Source organism: Vanellus vanellus (assembly GCF_965231255.1).
Source record: "Vanellus vanellus genome assembly, chromosome: 13".
Classification (NCBI taxonomy): Eukaryota; Metazoa; Chordata; class Aves; order Charadriiformes; family Charadriidae; genus Vanellus; species Vanellus vanellus.
In genome coordinates this window covers 1,655,348-1,671,063 of record NC_138918.1, presented here as the reverse complement: position 1 = coordinate 1,671,063, position 15,716 = coordinate 1,655,348, and the positions used below count along the sequence as shown (strand labels likewise).

Genomic DNA, 15,716 nt, shown 5'->3' with positions numbered 1-15,716 from the left:
GAATATAGACCCCCGTAGGGTCTGAAGTGGAGAGTCTGTGCTGAGCTCACCTCTTCATGAAAAGCAATTAAATACTGTATCAGCAATAATGTTTTTTTTTTTTACTCGTATATTCACGCTTTGCCATGTCTTCGGGCGAGACGGCTCCGCTGAATGGGCAACATGAGCCGTTTCCTTCCCAGCTCAGAGCAGGACGTTTCTTAGCGGAGGATTTTGCTGCTCCGCGCGCGGTCGGGCGCTCCAGTGCGGTAATTGGAGCGAGGGGACGTGGTGCAGAACGTCCCAGTTTCACGCTCCGAGGATATCATGTTTCTGATTAGGAAAACCCAGTTACATAACTGCATCACATAATCACAAACATACCTGGCATCGAGCGGAACTCGGTTTTATGATTTATTCATAAGAATTTCTTCATGCATAAATTTCTATTTATTCCCCTGTTGTAAGGGGAGAAAAATGTCAATGAAAGCTGCAGTGCCGCAGAGCAAACGGGCAGCGCGCGTTCCCAGCTCCCCTCTGTTTAGGTCTACAGAAAAAGAAATTATTTCATACTTTCTGCTGAGAAATTCTTGGGCCTTTGTGCTTGGGAGGTCAAACCCTGCTTGGGTTTGCAGAGCCCAGCCGGGCTGGGAAGGGAGCGGGAGATGCGGGGGGGACGCCCGCCCTGCCCGGTCCCCGGGGATGCTGCCCCACTGCCTGCCAGGCTGGAGGGGGCCAGGGTCTGCCAGAAGCGGGCAGAAACCTTAGAGACTCGAAATCCTGGCTGTTTGGTTCATAAACTCTGCTTTATATCTCCTTTGCTATTTTCTGCGTTTAAGAGGCGGTGGGGACCGCTGGGTGGGGCGACCCCTAAGTCCTGAGCCGTCCTTCAGCCCCAACTGCCGCTGGGTGATGGTGGAGCCTGTGTGAAATAGATGCAGCTGTCTTGACACCAGGGACACCTTGGTGGGTTTTGTTTAAATTTATTTATTTAAAAAAAAAACAACTCGCGGAGAATATCTCCTCCAGTCGTGCTTCGCCTGCTGTTTGGCAGCTTGCTGGTCGCTTTTTCGCCTGTGATAACAACCCCTGAGGAAGCAGCACGGCCTCGGTGCGCCCGGGTTGGGTGCCCAGGGCTGCTTTCCCCGGGGTTACAACGGGCTTCGGTGGCCCAGGCAGCTTCTGTGAGCCCCTCTCGCCCCACTTCTGCCCCAAAACCCATCACCCCGCGTCCCACTCGGGCCCCCGGGGTCTGTCTGGGGAGCGGGTGGCTGCGTGCCCCTCGCCCCGAAGGCGGCCGAGGCTGAGCCCCGGGCTAGCGTGGGGGGCAAGGGGAGGCTGAAAGGCTTTGCCTTGACCTTTACAGCCCTCTCCTTCTGTCCCCGAAAAGGAAGCATTGGCTTTGTGTGGGAGCGCAGGTGCCCTCGGAAGGGTCGTGGGGCGTTCTCAGTTATTTGAGGAGATCCCTAAAGTTTTACGGCGCTCGGCGGGGGTCGGAGCGGGCAGCCCGGAGATTCACTGTCTCACACAGGAGGTTATTGTCATTAGGAAGTAGAACAAAATGCGAAGGCAATTTATCTTTATCCCGGCCATTTGTCTGCCGCTCACAAAAGGCCAAACTTCATCTGTGGGTGACCTGTGCTGGTGTGTGGATCCCCTGCGAGGATCCAGCTCCTCGTCCGGCCGGGGCACGGGGCTCTACCTCCTGCCCCTGCTGCCGTCATGCCCGTTCACACACCACTGGTGTCTAATCTTGGCGATAGAAATTATTTATTACTGGGAAAGACGCGCCACGGGAGCTGGTACCCGCATGGGAGCAGCACAGCCCTCCCGTGCCGCAGCCGCGCTTGGCCCAGCATCACACCTGGAAATTCAAGAAATGAAAGAAAAGCTCCTGTACCAGCAGCGTGGTCATGCATGTGGATCTGCTGACTTTTAGTAGCTTTTTAATTTTGTTTTAAAGACAGACCAGACCTTGAATCCCTTATCTAATTTCCATGCAAACAGAGCAGAGGTGCTCGCTCAGGGGAACGGCACCAAATAACCCCACTCCAGCTCCGCGTGTCTGTGCATATCTGTAGACCTGCAGTCATGCATACACGTGGTGGGGAAACATTTGTATAATGGCAAAGACTTAAAAAAGAATCCCTTACTGGAGAAGGTAGGGTGGGTTGGTGATACAGACCCCGATGAGCCGCACGTAGTGGCCGGGTTCTGCCTTGGTCGCGGGGCTGAGAGCGAGCGGAGCTGTGCACGTGGCCTGGGAGGGTCAGACCCTGCTGGGTGCCCCATGGCAGGGCGCTGAGCGAGCCCTGCGCCGCCTCAGCCCCAGCTTTGGCGCTGGGCAGGCGATGCCCGCTGCAGTTCCTGCCTTTTCCTGGAGCCCGGCGCGTCTATTGTTCCCCCGGCTCCTGCAGAGGCGTCTCACCATGGAAGAATGCATCCCGCTCCCCAGCCAAAAAAAAAAGCCCAACCAACCACCTCGGAGCTGCCAGTGAACGAAAAGCCCCATCTTCAGGGCTTTATTTAGCCTTCGGTGTGAAGCCGTATTATCGCCCTGTTTGTCTTCAAGGATGGATGCAGCTTTCGCCCAGCGCCGCTTGTTTGCTCTCCCCCGTCCCCTCTTCCCACTGCTGGCAACCTTCACAAATCGCACATCTCAGCCAGGGGGGTTATTTTTGAACCTTTGGAAAAGTCTCAACATGCTTATTAAGTGCATATTTTAGCAAAATAGTTCTAAAGGAAATGTCAAAATTAGTTTTTTATCTCATTTCCATACGTTTCAGCCCATTCAGTCAGAATTAATGTGTTGCTTAATGGGTATTTTGGATGCTCTGATTCACAAGAAATTCCCTTTCTGGTCTGACCTCCAAGAGCTGTGGTCGCTTCGGAGCCGATAGTGAACTGGGAAGTCTGTTATACTTTTGGCTCTGCATCTCTCTCTGCCACCTTATAACCTGTGCCCGTGGTGGTGGAATTGCTTTCCTTTGATGGTCAATTATTAAAAATGGTGTAAAAAATGATTTAAAAAAAGGTGATAATTCTGATTGAAAAAATATTGCTTTAACATCTCCTAGTCAAATCAACAAGAGTGCTCTGGTTCGCTTCCAGCAGAGAGACGTGAATGCGGAGTTGATATTTTTAATGCTTAATGTGCAAGACATCAGTCAGTGTTGCCAAACTCTGATTGAAATTTATACATCCTGGCTCAGTCTGTTTGTGTAAAAAAAAAAAACCCACCACCAGCATAACAAATTCAGCATCTTTTCCTCATTGCAAATTTTTTTGGCATCAGATGTCGTGATCTGTACAGTGTAGTTATTGTCTCTTTATCTGATCCGGTGACTAACTCAACATTATTGTTTCAATAATATTATTTCAGGCCAGGTAAAGCACTCGGGTTACCTTTGCGGATGACACAAAACATGGCATGTCATTTCATGAGTCAGAGCTCCATAGTGCGCGCAAGTAAATAAGAGGAATGGTGAAAAAGAACCTGGATAATTTATTTTTAGCAGCCTGGTGTGATGCTGGTGAGACGGGAGGCAGCAGCCGAGGCCGGGGGGAGGCAGGGCGGTGTGTGCCGGTGGATGGGAGCCACGGATGCTCGGAATCCAGCCAGAGCCCCGGCAGTGCCCGTTGCCGGTGTCGGCAGCACGGCCCCGCCTGAGTGAATCACGCTGACTTCTTGTCTCTGAAAATAAATAACTGTGAAGGAAACAGTGCCCCGCTCTTTGGCGAGGTGGCTGTAAGTGAGTGGCCGCTCGCCTTCGCACGTGAGCGGCGCGGTGTTGCCCGCGGGCTCGGTGCCGGCTGCTGCGTCCTGCCCCGGGAAAGGCTGGAGCTCCCCTCCTGTCCTGGAGACTCATAAACTATGAAGATGACACCTGCCTGAGGCCATGTACTTATATTTTTATTACATTTGGGTGAGAGCAAGAGGAGGCAGTGGGACAGGAGAATCCTCCAGTGGGACAGGAGAATCCTCCGGGCCTTTTCCTCTGACCTCCAGCCCTGTCCCGCGCGGTCAGTCCGTGCCCACCCCCTCGGTGCGGCTGTGGCCTTCGAGCAGACCCCATCTCGACCTGTTTGGCGTACAAATACTGCGGGCTGTGCTCCTAGAAATGCGAAGCACGACAGCGGGGAGCGGGTCTGAGATGCCGAGGGAGGCTCTGCGGGACGTGTCCCTCCACAACCCCCCTCTACGCGGCAGGTACCACTGACTTTGGGGCGGTTTTTAATCTCCTGACAAATTTTTGTACTGCGAGTTGAGCTCCAGCCCCGTGGAAGAAGCGGCCTGACTTCAGTGCACGTCTCCCAGGCATATTTCAGAGGCGCAGGGAAGGAGCGAATTGCTCCTACAAGTGGACGGAGTAGGGCATTCTCCGCGCCGCGGCTCTTCCCCGCTGCGGGTGACCTGCGGGATATTTAAACGATGCGCACGCGGATGAGCCAAGCTGCCGGACAGAACAACCCCAGCCTCGCCCCGAGTTCCTCGGCTGGAATATAACGGGGTTGGAGGGCATCCCGGCGAGGGGCCGTGTGCCGCTGCGGCGCGGGGGGCTCCGCGCCATGGGGGGGACTCAGGGGTGCCCCTTCCCCCGGGAAGCTCTGCCCCGGCGATGGTTTTCCCGCACGGAGCTGGTGGATATCACAACCACCAGTGGTGCTTATCGGGGTCTGCGATTCCCCTTTGGATGAGGGGTGTCCCCATCCCCGGGGCCAGCGCGCCGCCTGTATTACGAGTTATCCCACCCGGGCTCTCCACTCCCTCCATCGCTCCTGGTGTGCGTAGTATCAAATAACTGATTTTGGGCTACTCTCTGCTTGTATTTTTAGTATAATTGCTATAAACATTCTTTGGGATTTTTTTTTTTTAAAACCACAACAGCCATTCATATATTTAACAATATATATTTATATATATATATAATTTCTAGATCAGTACATTCATCAGTACTTGTTTTTCTTCACAAACAGAAGAACTCTTACAATAGTAGACTTTCTAAAATAAATACTATTAAAATAGAGCTTCAAAATAAATATTCTATACAAAGAAAACCTTCTGTGGTAACTTTTCAGGGTGAATACGTGGTGGGGTGGTAACCGGAGAAGGGGGAAACCTTTATCAGCGTGCCGGAGCGTGGGAGGGGAGGAGGAATACCCGGTGCTGCGGAAGGGCGAGGGCTCAGCCGGGTGGGAACGCCGGTGCCGGGGAGCAGTGGCGTGAATTTAAGCGGCTGCTGCTGGTGCCCGGCGGGTGCTGTGACCGTTCGCTCGGCCGTCGAAGCCGTTCTGCTGACGGTGAGCTCCAGCCGGGGACGCGGCGTGGCATTGCCGGCGCCTTGTGAAGTCACCCCCTTCTTGCTCTCTGGTCCTTGGCGGCTGTGCGTGGGCAGCGGACAACACCCGGCAATGAACCGGCTACCGCAATTAGCAGTTCAGGGTGGTAAAGCCTAAGTGCTCCTCCTCCTCCTCCTCCTCCTCCTCCTCCAGAGCCACCCTGCAGTGGCACGGCGCCGGTGCCGGGGCAACCTGCCCTCACCTCCCCTCTTGCCTTCATGGTCCCACCCCACCGTGACGGAGAGCACACAGCGCCGTGCTAATTAGCAGCCGTTCGTCAGTTGGCACGGCCTGCAGGGAGGATGGCCAGAGCCGGGGCTGAGGTTAGACGGCGCCGTGCCCGTGGTACGTCTGAGGGGTGGCGGGAGACCCAAGTACCGTAAAAGGGGATGAGGGAACGGAGGCGTTAGGGTGGGGGAAGAGAGGGGAATAAAGACATTATTGACCGGAGCCGTACCCTCCGCCAGCCCCGCGGCGCAGCGCCGCCGGCAGAGCCCCCGCTTCGGCTACCCCGAGCCTTTCCGAGCGCCCTGCAAAGAGCTCGGCCGCTCTCTTGCCGTGCCCGGGGCCAGGGGCTGACGGAGCAGAGTCCCGCCGCAGTGCCGGGAGGCTGAGGCGTAGCGGGAGGGTCGCTCTCCTACGTTTACCACTGCTCTACCACATCCACTAACGCTTTACAGCCTTCCAGCGTGGGATCGGCTTACACCATAGCAGGATTTATATATTAAAAGAAACCAACAGAGAAATAGTTTACAACTATGTACAACGAAAGGAACTCCACGCGGGACTGCGGGGTGTATATACATGAGTGTAGATTGGCACAGTGGCGACCACTCCAGCGTTGCATTTGCTTGCAAGGACCACGCGTCTAACCCGCGGGCTTCGCTATTGCAGATTTTCAGCACAGATCCCCCCCAGGAACAGCCAAGGACAGAGGGTCAAAAAGGCAAAACAACCATAGGCGGAGGCCATTTGGATATGTACGGTCCCAATCGAGGAGGGCAGCAGGTAAATACCTCTCCTGCTGGGTTTTCTAGCCTGCTTGCATCTTAGGAAAATGATCGATCTCATTAAATACAATACCTTATACATTCAGCCAACAGTTCAGCTAGTTTGGGGTTGGCTTTCCTTTCACCCTTTCACCTCTCATTTGTGCAAGAGAAATATATACAGCTCTGGATCCCTGCCTGCTTCCTTCTTTCTGGTGTCCCCATACAGTCAACACGAGGATAAACTATAGGAATTGGTATCTGGTGACAGATGTAGTGTCCCTTTTCCTATGATTTATCATACACAAGCTAGCAAATGTTATAAATATAGAAAGTTGTTTGTTTTTTTTTAATTCCCCATTCAATAAATATCTACATTTAAGCTTAACTAAACCCCAAGTAATCCAGGTTAAATGAATTCTTAAAACAAAAGACACCAGAACTCCCGTCAGTGCGCTCCTGCCAACCCCTACGCAGCAACTGTATTGCAACCAAGCAAATGGGATTCCTGGAAATGCTACATGAGCTCTGCCTATTGCTTATCTAATTAGAGATGACATTTCACTGTCACTGCTGTGCATTTACTGAGGAAATTTCCTCTAATTAAAAAAAAAAAAAAAAAAAAAAAAGAAACTAGATCAGTTTTCTGCATGCAACAAGTACCTACCGACTTATTAGTGTTGCATGTTTGGACAAAGATTTTTATTTAGCACCTTGTAGTTGTCAAGAGAAAGGGGCTACTGCATCTTATAAGGGAGTGCAGAACCGGCCCCGGGATGAGTGCACGGACAAAGCCAATGATATTCACTTACTGAAAACCACGGGCAAATTTCTTAAATACGCTCTCTTCCCTCCCCTGGCTTTCCCTGGCATTTCTTAACACTAAACAAACATTAAAAGCATTCTCTACATTTAAAAAGACACACTTTTGTACAGAGGAGGCAAAAGTCGAACAGCAGCAATAGAGATGGGGGAATGGGCTGTACTTCAAGCAAACGCCATTCTTCCCCAAGACAAAAAAAAGGAATCAAAAAATCTTAATATTTAGTGAGCAAAGAAGAGCTTGTTCCAGGAGAGGAGGTACTGGATTGATAAAAATACACCTTTGTGTATCCTATATATCCCTATAAAAATACACCTTTGTGTATCCTACACTTTTTGTGACTTCTTAACAGAGCTTGAGAGGTTTGGAGAAACAAACACTGAACGTCTTCACTTTGTGGAAGTTAAGATCCCCTTTGCTCCAGCGCTGGGGAGCAAGCGGGCGCCTCGGGGAAACGGGATTCGACCGACATCCTTCTGGAGCGGGTTTGTACTGTTGATGTAAAATTAATATTCCATTGAGTGGAACCTGATGCTACAGATCAGCTTTCAGGCAGAACCACACGATGTCGATACAACCGCCCGAACGCATCCTGCCGCTATTCTGCCCACGGCGGCAGCAACCCCGCTACCATCCCGCTTTAAAAAAGAGGGTCCAAATCACTGTGGCCGGGTGGGTTCACAGAAAGCGATATGTCTAAATGTTAAGAGACCCTTAAACAAATGAACTGTATCTTCACTTCTGGCTCAAAATCTTGGAGGGACACAGAAAGCTTTTGAGAAACACATACTTTGTGTGCAACGGGCCCTTCTAACGGTGTGCGGGTGGGGAAGGAGGGAGTTAACCCTTCGCCTTCAGCGGGCTGCTGGTAGCAACCCGGGATTTGGAAGGAAAGCGAAAACAAGAAGCCCACCCTGACCGCGAATCCAATGCAGCTTTCTGCAGAAGGGAATGGGTATTGCTTGTGCGGCCGTGCCGGCCAAGCCAGCAGTTAATGGTTCTTGTGGTACGCAGGCATGGTGAGCAGCCAGCCGTCCGTCCGTCCGTCCGTCCGTCCGAACCGGGAGTTTATAAGCAGCTGTACTTCATGATATACATAGGTTTTCAGCCTTCGCTCTACATGATTAAGGTTTCTCCTTTGGCCCCATCTATTTAAATTCTGACCAGTTCCAAAACCCTGAATAGCCCAAAGTGCTTCAGTTTGTGGAAAGAGTTGCTTCTGCTTTCTCCGAAGGCAAAAGGCTGACGTCATCCTCCGAACACAGGTTATTAAAAAGAGCCAAGGCCACGCTCCTCCGCCGAGCGCCCTCCCACTCCCCCTCCTCCCAAACTATCAAAAGGGCTTCTCCGGCCTGCTGCCTTTGCTCTCCGGCAGCGCCTTGCAAATGACGCTGTTTGTGTTTTTGCATCTGCATCCGGGCCGGCTCACTTGGTCGTAGCATCGCTGGGACAGCTTGACGCAGCCGGTGGCTGGCAGGTAGCAGAGCAAGCACGGGAGCACCAGGGAGAGGGCGCTCATGAAGGACCAGCGGGCACAGCAGTTTGAGTGGGAGCAGGAGCAGGGGTGGTCGGCACACGTGCCCTCGTCGTCCTCGTTGGTGCAGTGGTAGAAGACGCCCTTGACGAGACACATGCAGGTGGAGTAGTTGACCAGGTTCTGTGCCGAGCAGAGACACTCTTGGTTGCACACCCAGCACGAAGGCAGAGTCCGGGGCAGCGCGCACTCCTTACACTTGCATTTCCCACAGGCTTCGCACAGTAGAAAGTGCTTGTCCAGTTCCGGAGACACAGGTCCCTTCAGGTCCAGGGGTTTGCAGTTAATCACCTTGGGCTGAATGCGAACCGCCCTGGGGGAGGACTGCTCTGCCACGGGCGCCGGGGCCATGTGGTCCAAGAGCCTTTGGTCGGAGGATGTGCTGCTGCTGCTGCTGATGGAGCTGGGGCGCCCGCTGAAGGAAATCCAGGGGTGGGTGACATCCTGCTCACACCGCTGCAGGTGCTGGTTGGTCAAGACCAGTTCATGGGGGCCTCGGGGACGCTTCTGGGCTGCCAGCTGGGAAGCGGTGGGGTTGTCGGTGTAATCGTTCTCGATGTGAGTTGTCTTCATCTGGTCGATGGGCAGGATGGTGAGCGGATGCTGCAGCCGCCCATAGGGGATCCGACTGTCCAGCAAGGGCTGGACCATCACAGAGTTGGGGACGACGGTGATGTTGTGGGGAATCCGGGGCTCCATTGAGAAAACAGTCTGATTACTGGTGAAAAATCTGCTCTTAAGTATCCTGGGGGAAGGAAAGGAGAAAGAAAAGGGGCGGGGGAGAGAAAGAGCGCATCGTTATTGAGTTACCCCGCAACGCCAGCCCAAGCAGGGCTCTCTGCTGAGGCTGGTTATTATGCAGAAGGTCTTATGGGGTGAACCTGCGCCCGAGGGAGTCAGAGCACTTCCCTGGTATAGAGTGCATCGCTCTCCCTTTGCTACTGTGTTCCTCTCCCTCACCTTGGCCATATACAGCTCCTCTGGTCCTGGGAGGGCTACCATTACTGCAGGCCCCCGAAGTGCCCAATCACCATTTTTCATAGAATCATAGAATTGTCTAGGTTGGCAGAGACCCTTGGGATCATCGAGTCCAACCATCTACCCTACTCTACAAAGTTCTCCCCTACACCATATCCCCCAACACCACCTCTAAACGTCTCTTTAACACATCCAGGGATGGTGACCCAACCACCTCCCTGGGCAGTCTATTCCAATGCCCGACCACTCTTTCTGTGAAGAATTCTTTCCTAATGTTCAGTCTAAATCTGCCCTGGTGGAGCTCGAAGCCATTCCCTCTTGTTCTGTCATTAATTACCTCTGAGAAGAGACCAGCACCAACCTCTCTACAGTGTCCTTTCAAATAGTTGCAGAGAGCGATTTTTGCTGAGGGAAAGCACATTTTAGGGCTACTGGTGTATATTCCCACGTATTTTTGTCGGCAAACTGCCTGGAATGACTAATGTAAGGTTTGGGTTTTTTTTTCCCCAATTGACCCTGATCCCTAAAAAAAACCTGATGCCAACCTACGGCTGGCAGGAGCGTTGGCCTGGTGCAAAGATGCTTCGGAGCGCGGGGCTGAGAATTTGTCCTTGCTGACCCCGAATGTGGCTGCGGGAGGGCGGCTTGGCTTGGGGGGGGGGAGGTGTCCCGTCTCCATCGGGAGCTGCTGGTTTCAAAGGCCGCTTTCAGCCCTCCCGCGGGGGGTGGAAGTTCTTGCTCAGCAGCTTGGCTGGTGGCAAACCCGGGTGGGAGCGGACGGGTACAGCTCCCGGGGAGAGCACCCACACGGCTCAGGCTTGGTATGTCACCTCCCCCAGGTAACGAGGCACTCCTCGTCAAAACGCTAAGTAGGTGGACTAATATTTAGTCGAAGGGCTGTTTACTAGCTAGGCTAGCTAAGCCATCTATTGCCGCAGTTTCTAATTTCATTGAAAGAGTGCAATTTATCCTGGAGTGGATCCAGAGATTCAGCAGCGGCGGAGGACAAGAAACCACAGGAAGTAACTAAACTTAAATCAAAGAACGGAAACGACTCGGTTCAAATTTAGAAAGTGCACATTGTTTTCTAGTAGATGTGCCATTTCCTCACGGGGTGACCTTTATTCATCAATAATATCATGTCGGAGATCGGTTTAAAGGAGCGGCGAGTAAAGCTTCAGAGCAAGTTGCAGGAGGGGAAGAGCTTCTGGTATCAAGAAAAAGGAAACAGTGAACAGCTTAAGGCATTGCCAGTTGTTTGTGCTCAGACAAACAAATTAACCTTTTCCAACGGCATGGAAGATTTTAACACTACAGTAGCCTGAAAGAAAGTCAGGAAAAATCTGCATCCAGCTGCAACCAAGTCACACGTGAGAAGTGCGTGTGAGCAAATGTACACCTCTCCTGCAAGAGCATATCCCCCCCTAGATTTAACACAACGCTACAAAAATTGGAGCACGAATTGATTGCACATTTTTGGAAGGAGAAAGGGAAGTGCATTTTTACCCACTGAAAAAATGTTACTAGAGTCCGCTATTACATTTGCAAATCGTTGCTTTGATAGATCGCTTGGCATTTGAGGGGCTGAAACCCTGCCAGTTCCCCCGAGACCGACAGGAGCGCGGGCTGACGCCGGGGAGCGGAGGCCAGAGCAGCAACGCGTGGGCAGGACGGCACATGCCGCCTCTGCGCTGCGCTGGCACCGCGTCCTGCCCGCTGGGCTCTGGGTCCGCTGCGCAGGATGAGCGGGAAGGAGTGCCGTACCTAGCAGTAACGATCGTTACTGCGCTGCAGCTCCTCATGCTGTTGCTCTTCACTAGTTAAAATTCTCTGCTGGGTCTCAGCCATTCATGCAAATTTTTTTTTTTTTTTCGTTATTCATAGCTCACTGACGTCCTGCCTCGAGAAACAAGAGGGTTTTTAAAGCATCCTTCTATTCCTATTTACTGTATGTAAAAAATAAAAAGAAGCAATGATTCTGACAACTATGGGGCACGCAGAGGGGGAAAAAAAATTGATTTTCTTTTGTACATCAGAATCCAGTGTCATGGTATAAAAACTACTTGCTGCAAGCCAGAGTTTAGCAAAATACTCAGTTCTGTATCGGCTAGGTGTTGTGTTTGCAGGAAGACTTTGACTTCACAGGTTTTTTTTTTGTTTTTTTTTTTAGCAGAGAGATGCAGCTGTTTCGGCTGGCAAGAGTAACTGCAGCACAGCTGATCTTCGATGGAAGGTGGCTGGAGGAAACGGTGGCACGCTGAAGGATGTGACCAGCCTATCTGTCTGCTCCTTCATGTCAGCGGCAGCGCTGCCTCCATCGCCTCTCCAGAATTTTGACATAACCTCTAGCACAGGGCTCTGCCTTCTGGCCTGACCTCAGTCCCGCTTGTTATCAAGCCTCGGGCGTTTGGCCCATTCGCAGAAGGTTTCTGCTGGATCTGCGGACCGTTATTTATTTGAAGGTGCACTGTGTGCCAGCAGGGGTGTCGAGGAGAGCCGTTTAGCCCTTCGGCAGCACCGGCCGCCCCTGCCACTGCGGCGAGGCTGGGCTGACGCTGATTTTCCCCGACACGGCAGCTCTGGGCCGGGGTGGCACGTTGAGGGTGTTCTGCATCGCCGGCGGCACCCCACGGGGAGCCCCTCGCCCCGGCGCGGGAGGGCAGACCCCCCGGGACAGGCGCCGGCATTTGGGCTTTCTGTTAACTCTGTAGCTGCACAGCCTGCAACGGTCCCGAACCAGCGATGACATCACACAGGAGTTATGTCATCAGATTAATCTGGAGCAGGACTATAGCCACAGGCACTCCTAAAACACCCGAACCCCTGGTACACGGACACGGCCATATGCAGGCAGACGTTAAAAGATGGCTTAACTGAGATAATGCTAATCAGGATTTCAGAGTTAATTATCACGGAAAGGAGATGAACCCTGGACCGAACGCCACACTTTGGGATAGTTAATGTTGAAAATTATTCATCATCAGTTTTCACTATAATACTGTTTCAAATTGTCTAACAGGCAAACTACTGCAGCACAAGGGGAACGGAAGCCCTGGCGTGGCAAACGCAAAGACCCTGCAGATATTTGGGCACAGGATCTACTTGGATAAAACCTCTGGAGCGAAGGCAGCCAAACAAGATACAGCTCTCCTAATTCCCAGATCCCTGCTCTGGACACCACGTCTCTCTTGCTGAAGATCGCCTTTAAAACACCATAGATGCACACCTCACCAGTTTTTGGTGCTAGTGCTACACACGGTCCGTCAACTTCTGCCCTGCCTTCTCGCTCCTGAGCGGAGGGTTTTCACACTTAACTGCTCTCACCTTCTGAGCTACACTTAAGGGACATAAATTTCCAATATTTATGGAATTTTCCAAGGACCGTGACTACATTGCTGCTGATGGTCTTGTTGCCAGAAGTTTCAGCAGTGCAGTAAGATTGCTGGTGGCAGATCCAGGTCAAACATCTCAAGTGCTGAACTAAAGAGTGAGGCTGGGTGGCGTTCATTCTGCAAGGAGGTTCTCCTCCATTGGGATCTCCTCAGATGACAACAACGGTCTGGTTGCTTCCACTGATACGTGCTTTGAGCACATCTTTCCCTGAGCTGTTTCTGCTTTAAGCTTTATGTCTGCATCCCATGAAAATAAAGACTTCAGCAAAAGGTCCTAGATAGCTGTGTATGTACACAGCACTCCATCTCTCGTGGTAGAGAAGAGGAATCCAGGGAAATTCTCAGGTTAAGGACCTATGCTGGATCAGAGGCAAGTCAAGAAGGCAGACTGCTCCCGTGAAGCCTCGCAGGCTGAGGTGTGCCTGCCTGGGGGTGCGGATGGATCCTGGCGACTTCCCTGGCAGACCACCAAAGGGATCAGAACTCAACCTTTTTCGGTTGCTGTCTTCCCCAGAGGGACATACGTAGCTGCAACAAGCCTGAAATGGTTCCAGGATGACGGGAACAACACAAGCAAGTCATCCTTTGAAATGCAGTTGGTTTGCGGGTGGATATAAGGACACCAGATACTCTTGTGAACAATCACGAGGTAAGATGTCCGCTCAGCAGCGGGAAAGCTCATCCCTAGTGCAGAAGCGGAACACCTTGCCATTTTTCACCTCCCCACCCATCGCGCATGCAGGGTGCTGGTCAGCAAGGACCGCGTTGCCTTGAGCAGCAACGTTGGTATCTTAGAAACTGCAGCTTCTGTTCCAGCCACATCTCCCCTCAAAATTAGGGTTTGGGGTGACCTGGCAGAACTTAAGACCTTGAAAAAGGACAAGACCTGAAGGGGTGTAACCTTGGGAGTCTTGTGTGGGCTCCGAAGACCTGTGCAGGTGGGCAAGGGGGGGTGCAGCCTGGTCAGCTGTGCCTTGTAGTCGCTGGCATTGGCTCAGATATTGAAGCGACCCAATTCAGCGTACGGCACATGGAACTGGCCACCGGGTGCCTGAAGCAGCCCTGGGGAGAAGCGGTGACGAACGTGAGCAACTCTGGTTGGGAAGGCAGGCAAGAAAGAACAGGCTGAGCTGTCCGTGTCCCCCTTTCCCACCCCTCCCCTTAACTCCAGTGCCTGAGGCCGCCTGGGGCAGCCCCCCCGGCTGACCAAGAAGGGGCTGGTTACTAGAGATGAACTGCAAATGTCAAACCCCCTAAGAAAGAATGTTTCTGCTCATAGGGCTCATCTGCTGCGATAAGAAAGGACTGAAGTTTGGGATGCCAGTGCTGTGAACAGACCTCCTCTTTCTGGCAATGGCAGTTGGGTACTGCTTGTAGACACTGAATTAATTGCCCAGATTGAACAGATTTACTATAACAAGATGTGTCATTTGAAGAAAACTGTAGCTTAAAAAAAAAAAAGTAGAAGAAGAGATAATAATAAAGTAGAATAGGAGATTTAAGGTACTTAAGCACCATAACTTTGCAAAAGCTACAAAGCCTTCTGCGGTGCCTTTGTTGTCCACTGCACTAACCCAGCCCGACTGTACATTGCATTTTAATTGAGGAAAAAATGCCATACAGAATACTTGTAAACAAAATTAGTTAATCTTTGCTCACCAGTAATTACAGACATATTATAGCATTAACGCAGGCACCAATTTACTGGTTGCAATTGTACAGGCAATTTTCTGAAAGTAGACAACAGGAAGAAAAATTCATGAGTATGGTCTTACACTGGGATTTATTCATTCCTTAGAGGTAGGGGAAACAATGAAGTTCTTTTCAAAGCAGAAATGTCAACAAACTCCCATGTAGAGAAAATTTCTCTTCCCCCATGCCATCCAGGGCCTGTATGGTTCCTCACCACATACAATTTTCAAGTCAAAATATACTTCCTTCCAAGTGAGTAAAATTGGATTCAAAAGTCAAGTTCATAAATGTGCTGCAGTGCTTGTTTCAGCTCTTCATCAAGATATTGCCAATTTAAAATTACTATTGTACTAGATAATTACAAGTCCTAAAGCTGTAGGAAACCAACTGTTATTTTAAAGTGTTTTGGTATTATTTCAGACTTGAAAGTTTTGTAAGATTCTTTAGTCATATAAAATTAAAACAAAAGCGATATTATGTTTTAAAAGGATTTTGGACTCGCCTACGTAATTTTATAGAAAGCTACATCCTTGTAGGCAATTCCATGAGAAAGTCATATAAACCCCCAGGAAAGCTCATTCTCATTACTGCTTGCAGAACACTTTTTGAAGCAATAAGGTTCTAGTATCCTTATTTTCAAAGTGGAGTTGGATAACTCGTCTTCCAGTTACTAAAAAACAAAATGGATCTTGACTTAAATATCTAATGAGTGCAGACGTATATAATGTTTATTACTGTCTCAGTTACCTATTAGTTAATAATTTTAATAAGTTCTCACATGTTTAATGGCATTCTAGATGTAGGCAGTAACAAAAGAATAATGAAAATAAGGGACTTAGAGTCCAGAATTGGGTCCTGTGTGGAAGCAATCCTGCAAACCCCGACCCCGAGAAGCACCTGTGGGACTCTGACACGTCCCCAGTCCCCACGGTCCTGGTGAAGTCAACAGGAAAATGGGAAAACGTGCTCCCACGACCCACCTCCTGTCC

General features: G+C 51.0%; 1 protein-coding gene across 1 annotated transcript; it reads right to left on the bottom strand.

The window, feature by feature from the left end:
• Positions 1-8,464: 8,464 nt before the first annotated feature.
• On the bottom strand, positions 8,465-9,364 carry SPRY4 (sprouty RTK signaling antagonist 4; the record flags this gene model as incomplete). The annotated part of the gene is made up of 1 exon (XM_082489705.1): positions 8,465-9,364. The coding sequence occupies one exon, from the start codon at positions 9,362-9,364 to the stop codon at positions 8,465-8,467; it is 900 nt and encodes a 299-aa protein (XP_082345831.1).
• Between the last annotated feature and the right edge of the window lie 6,352 nt (positions 9,365-15,716).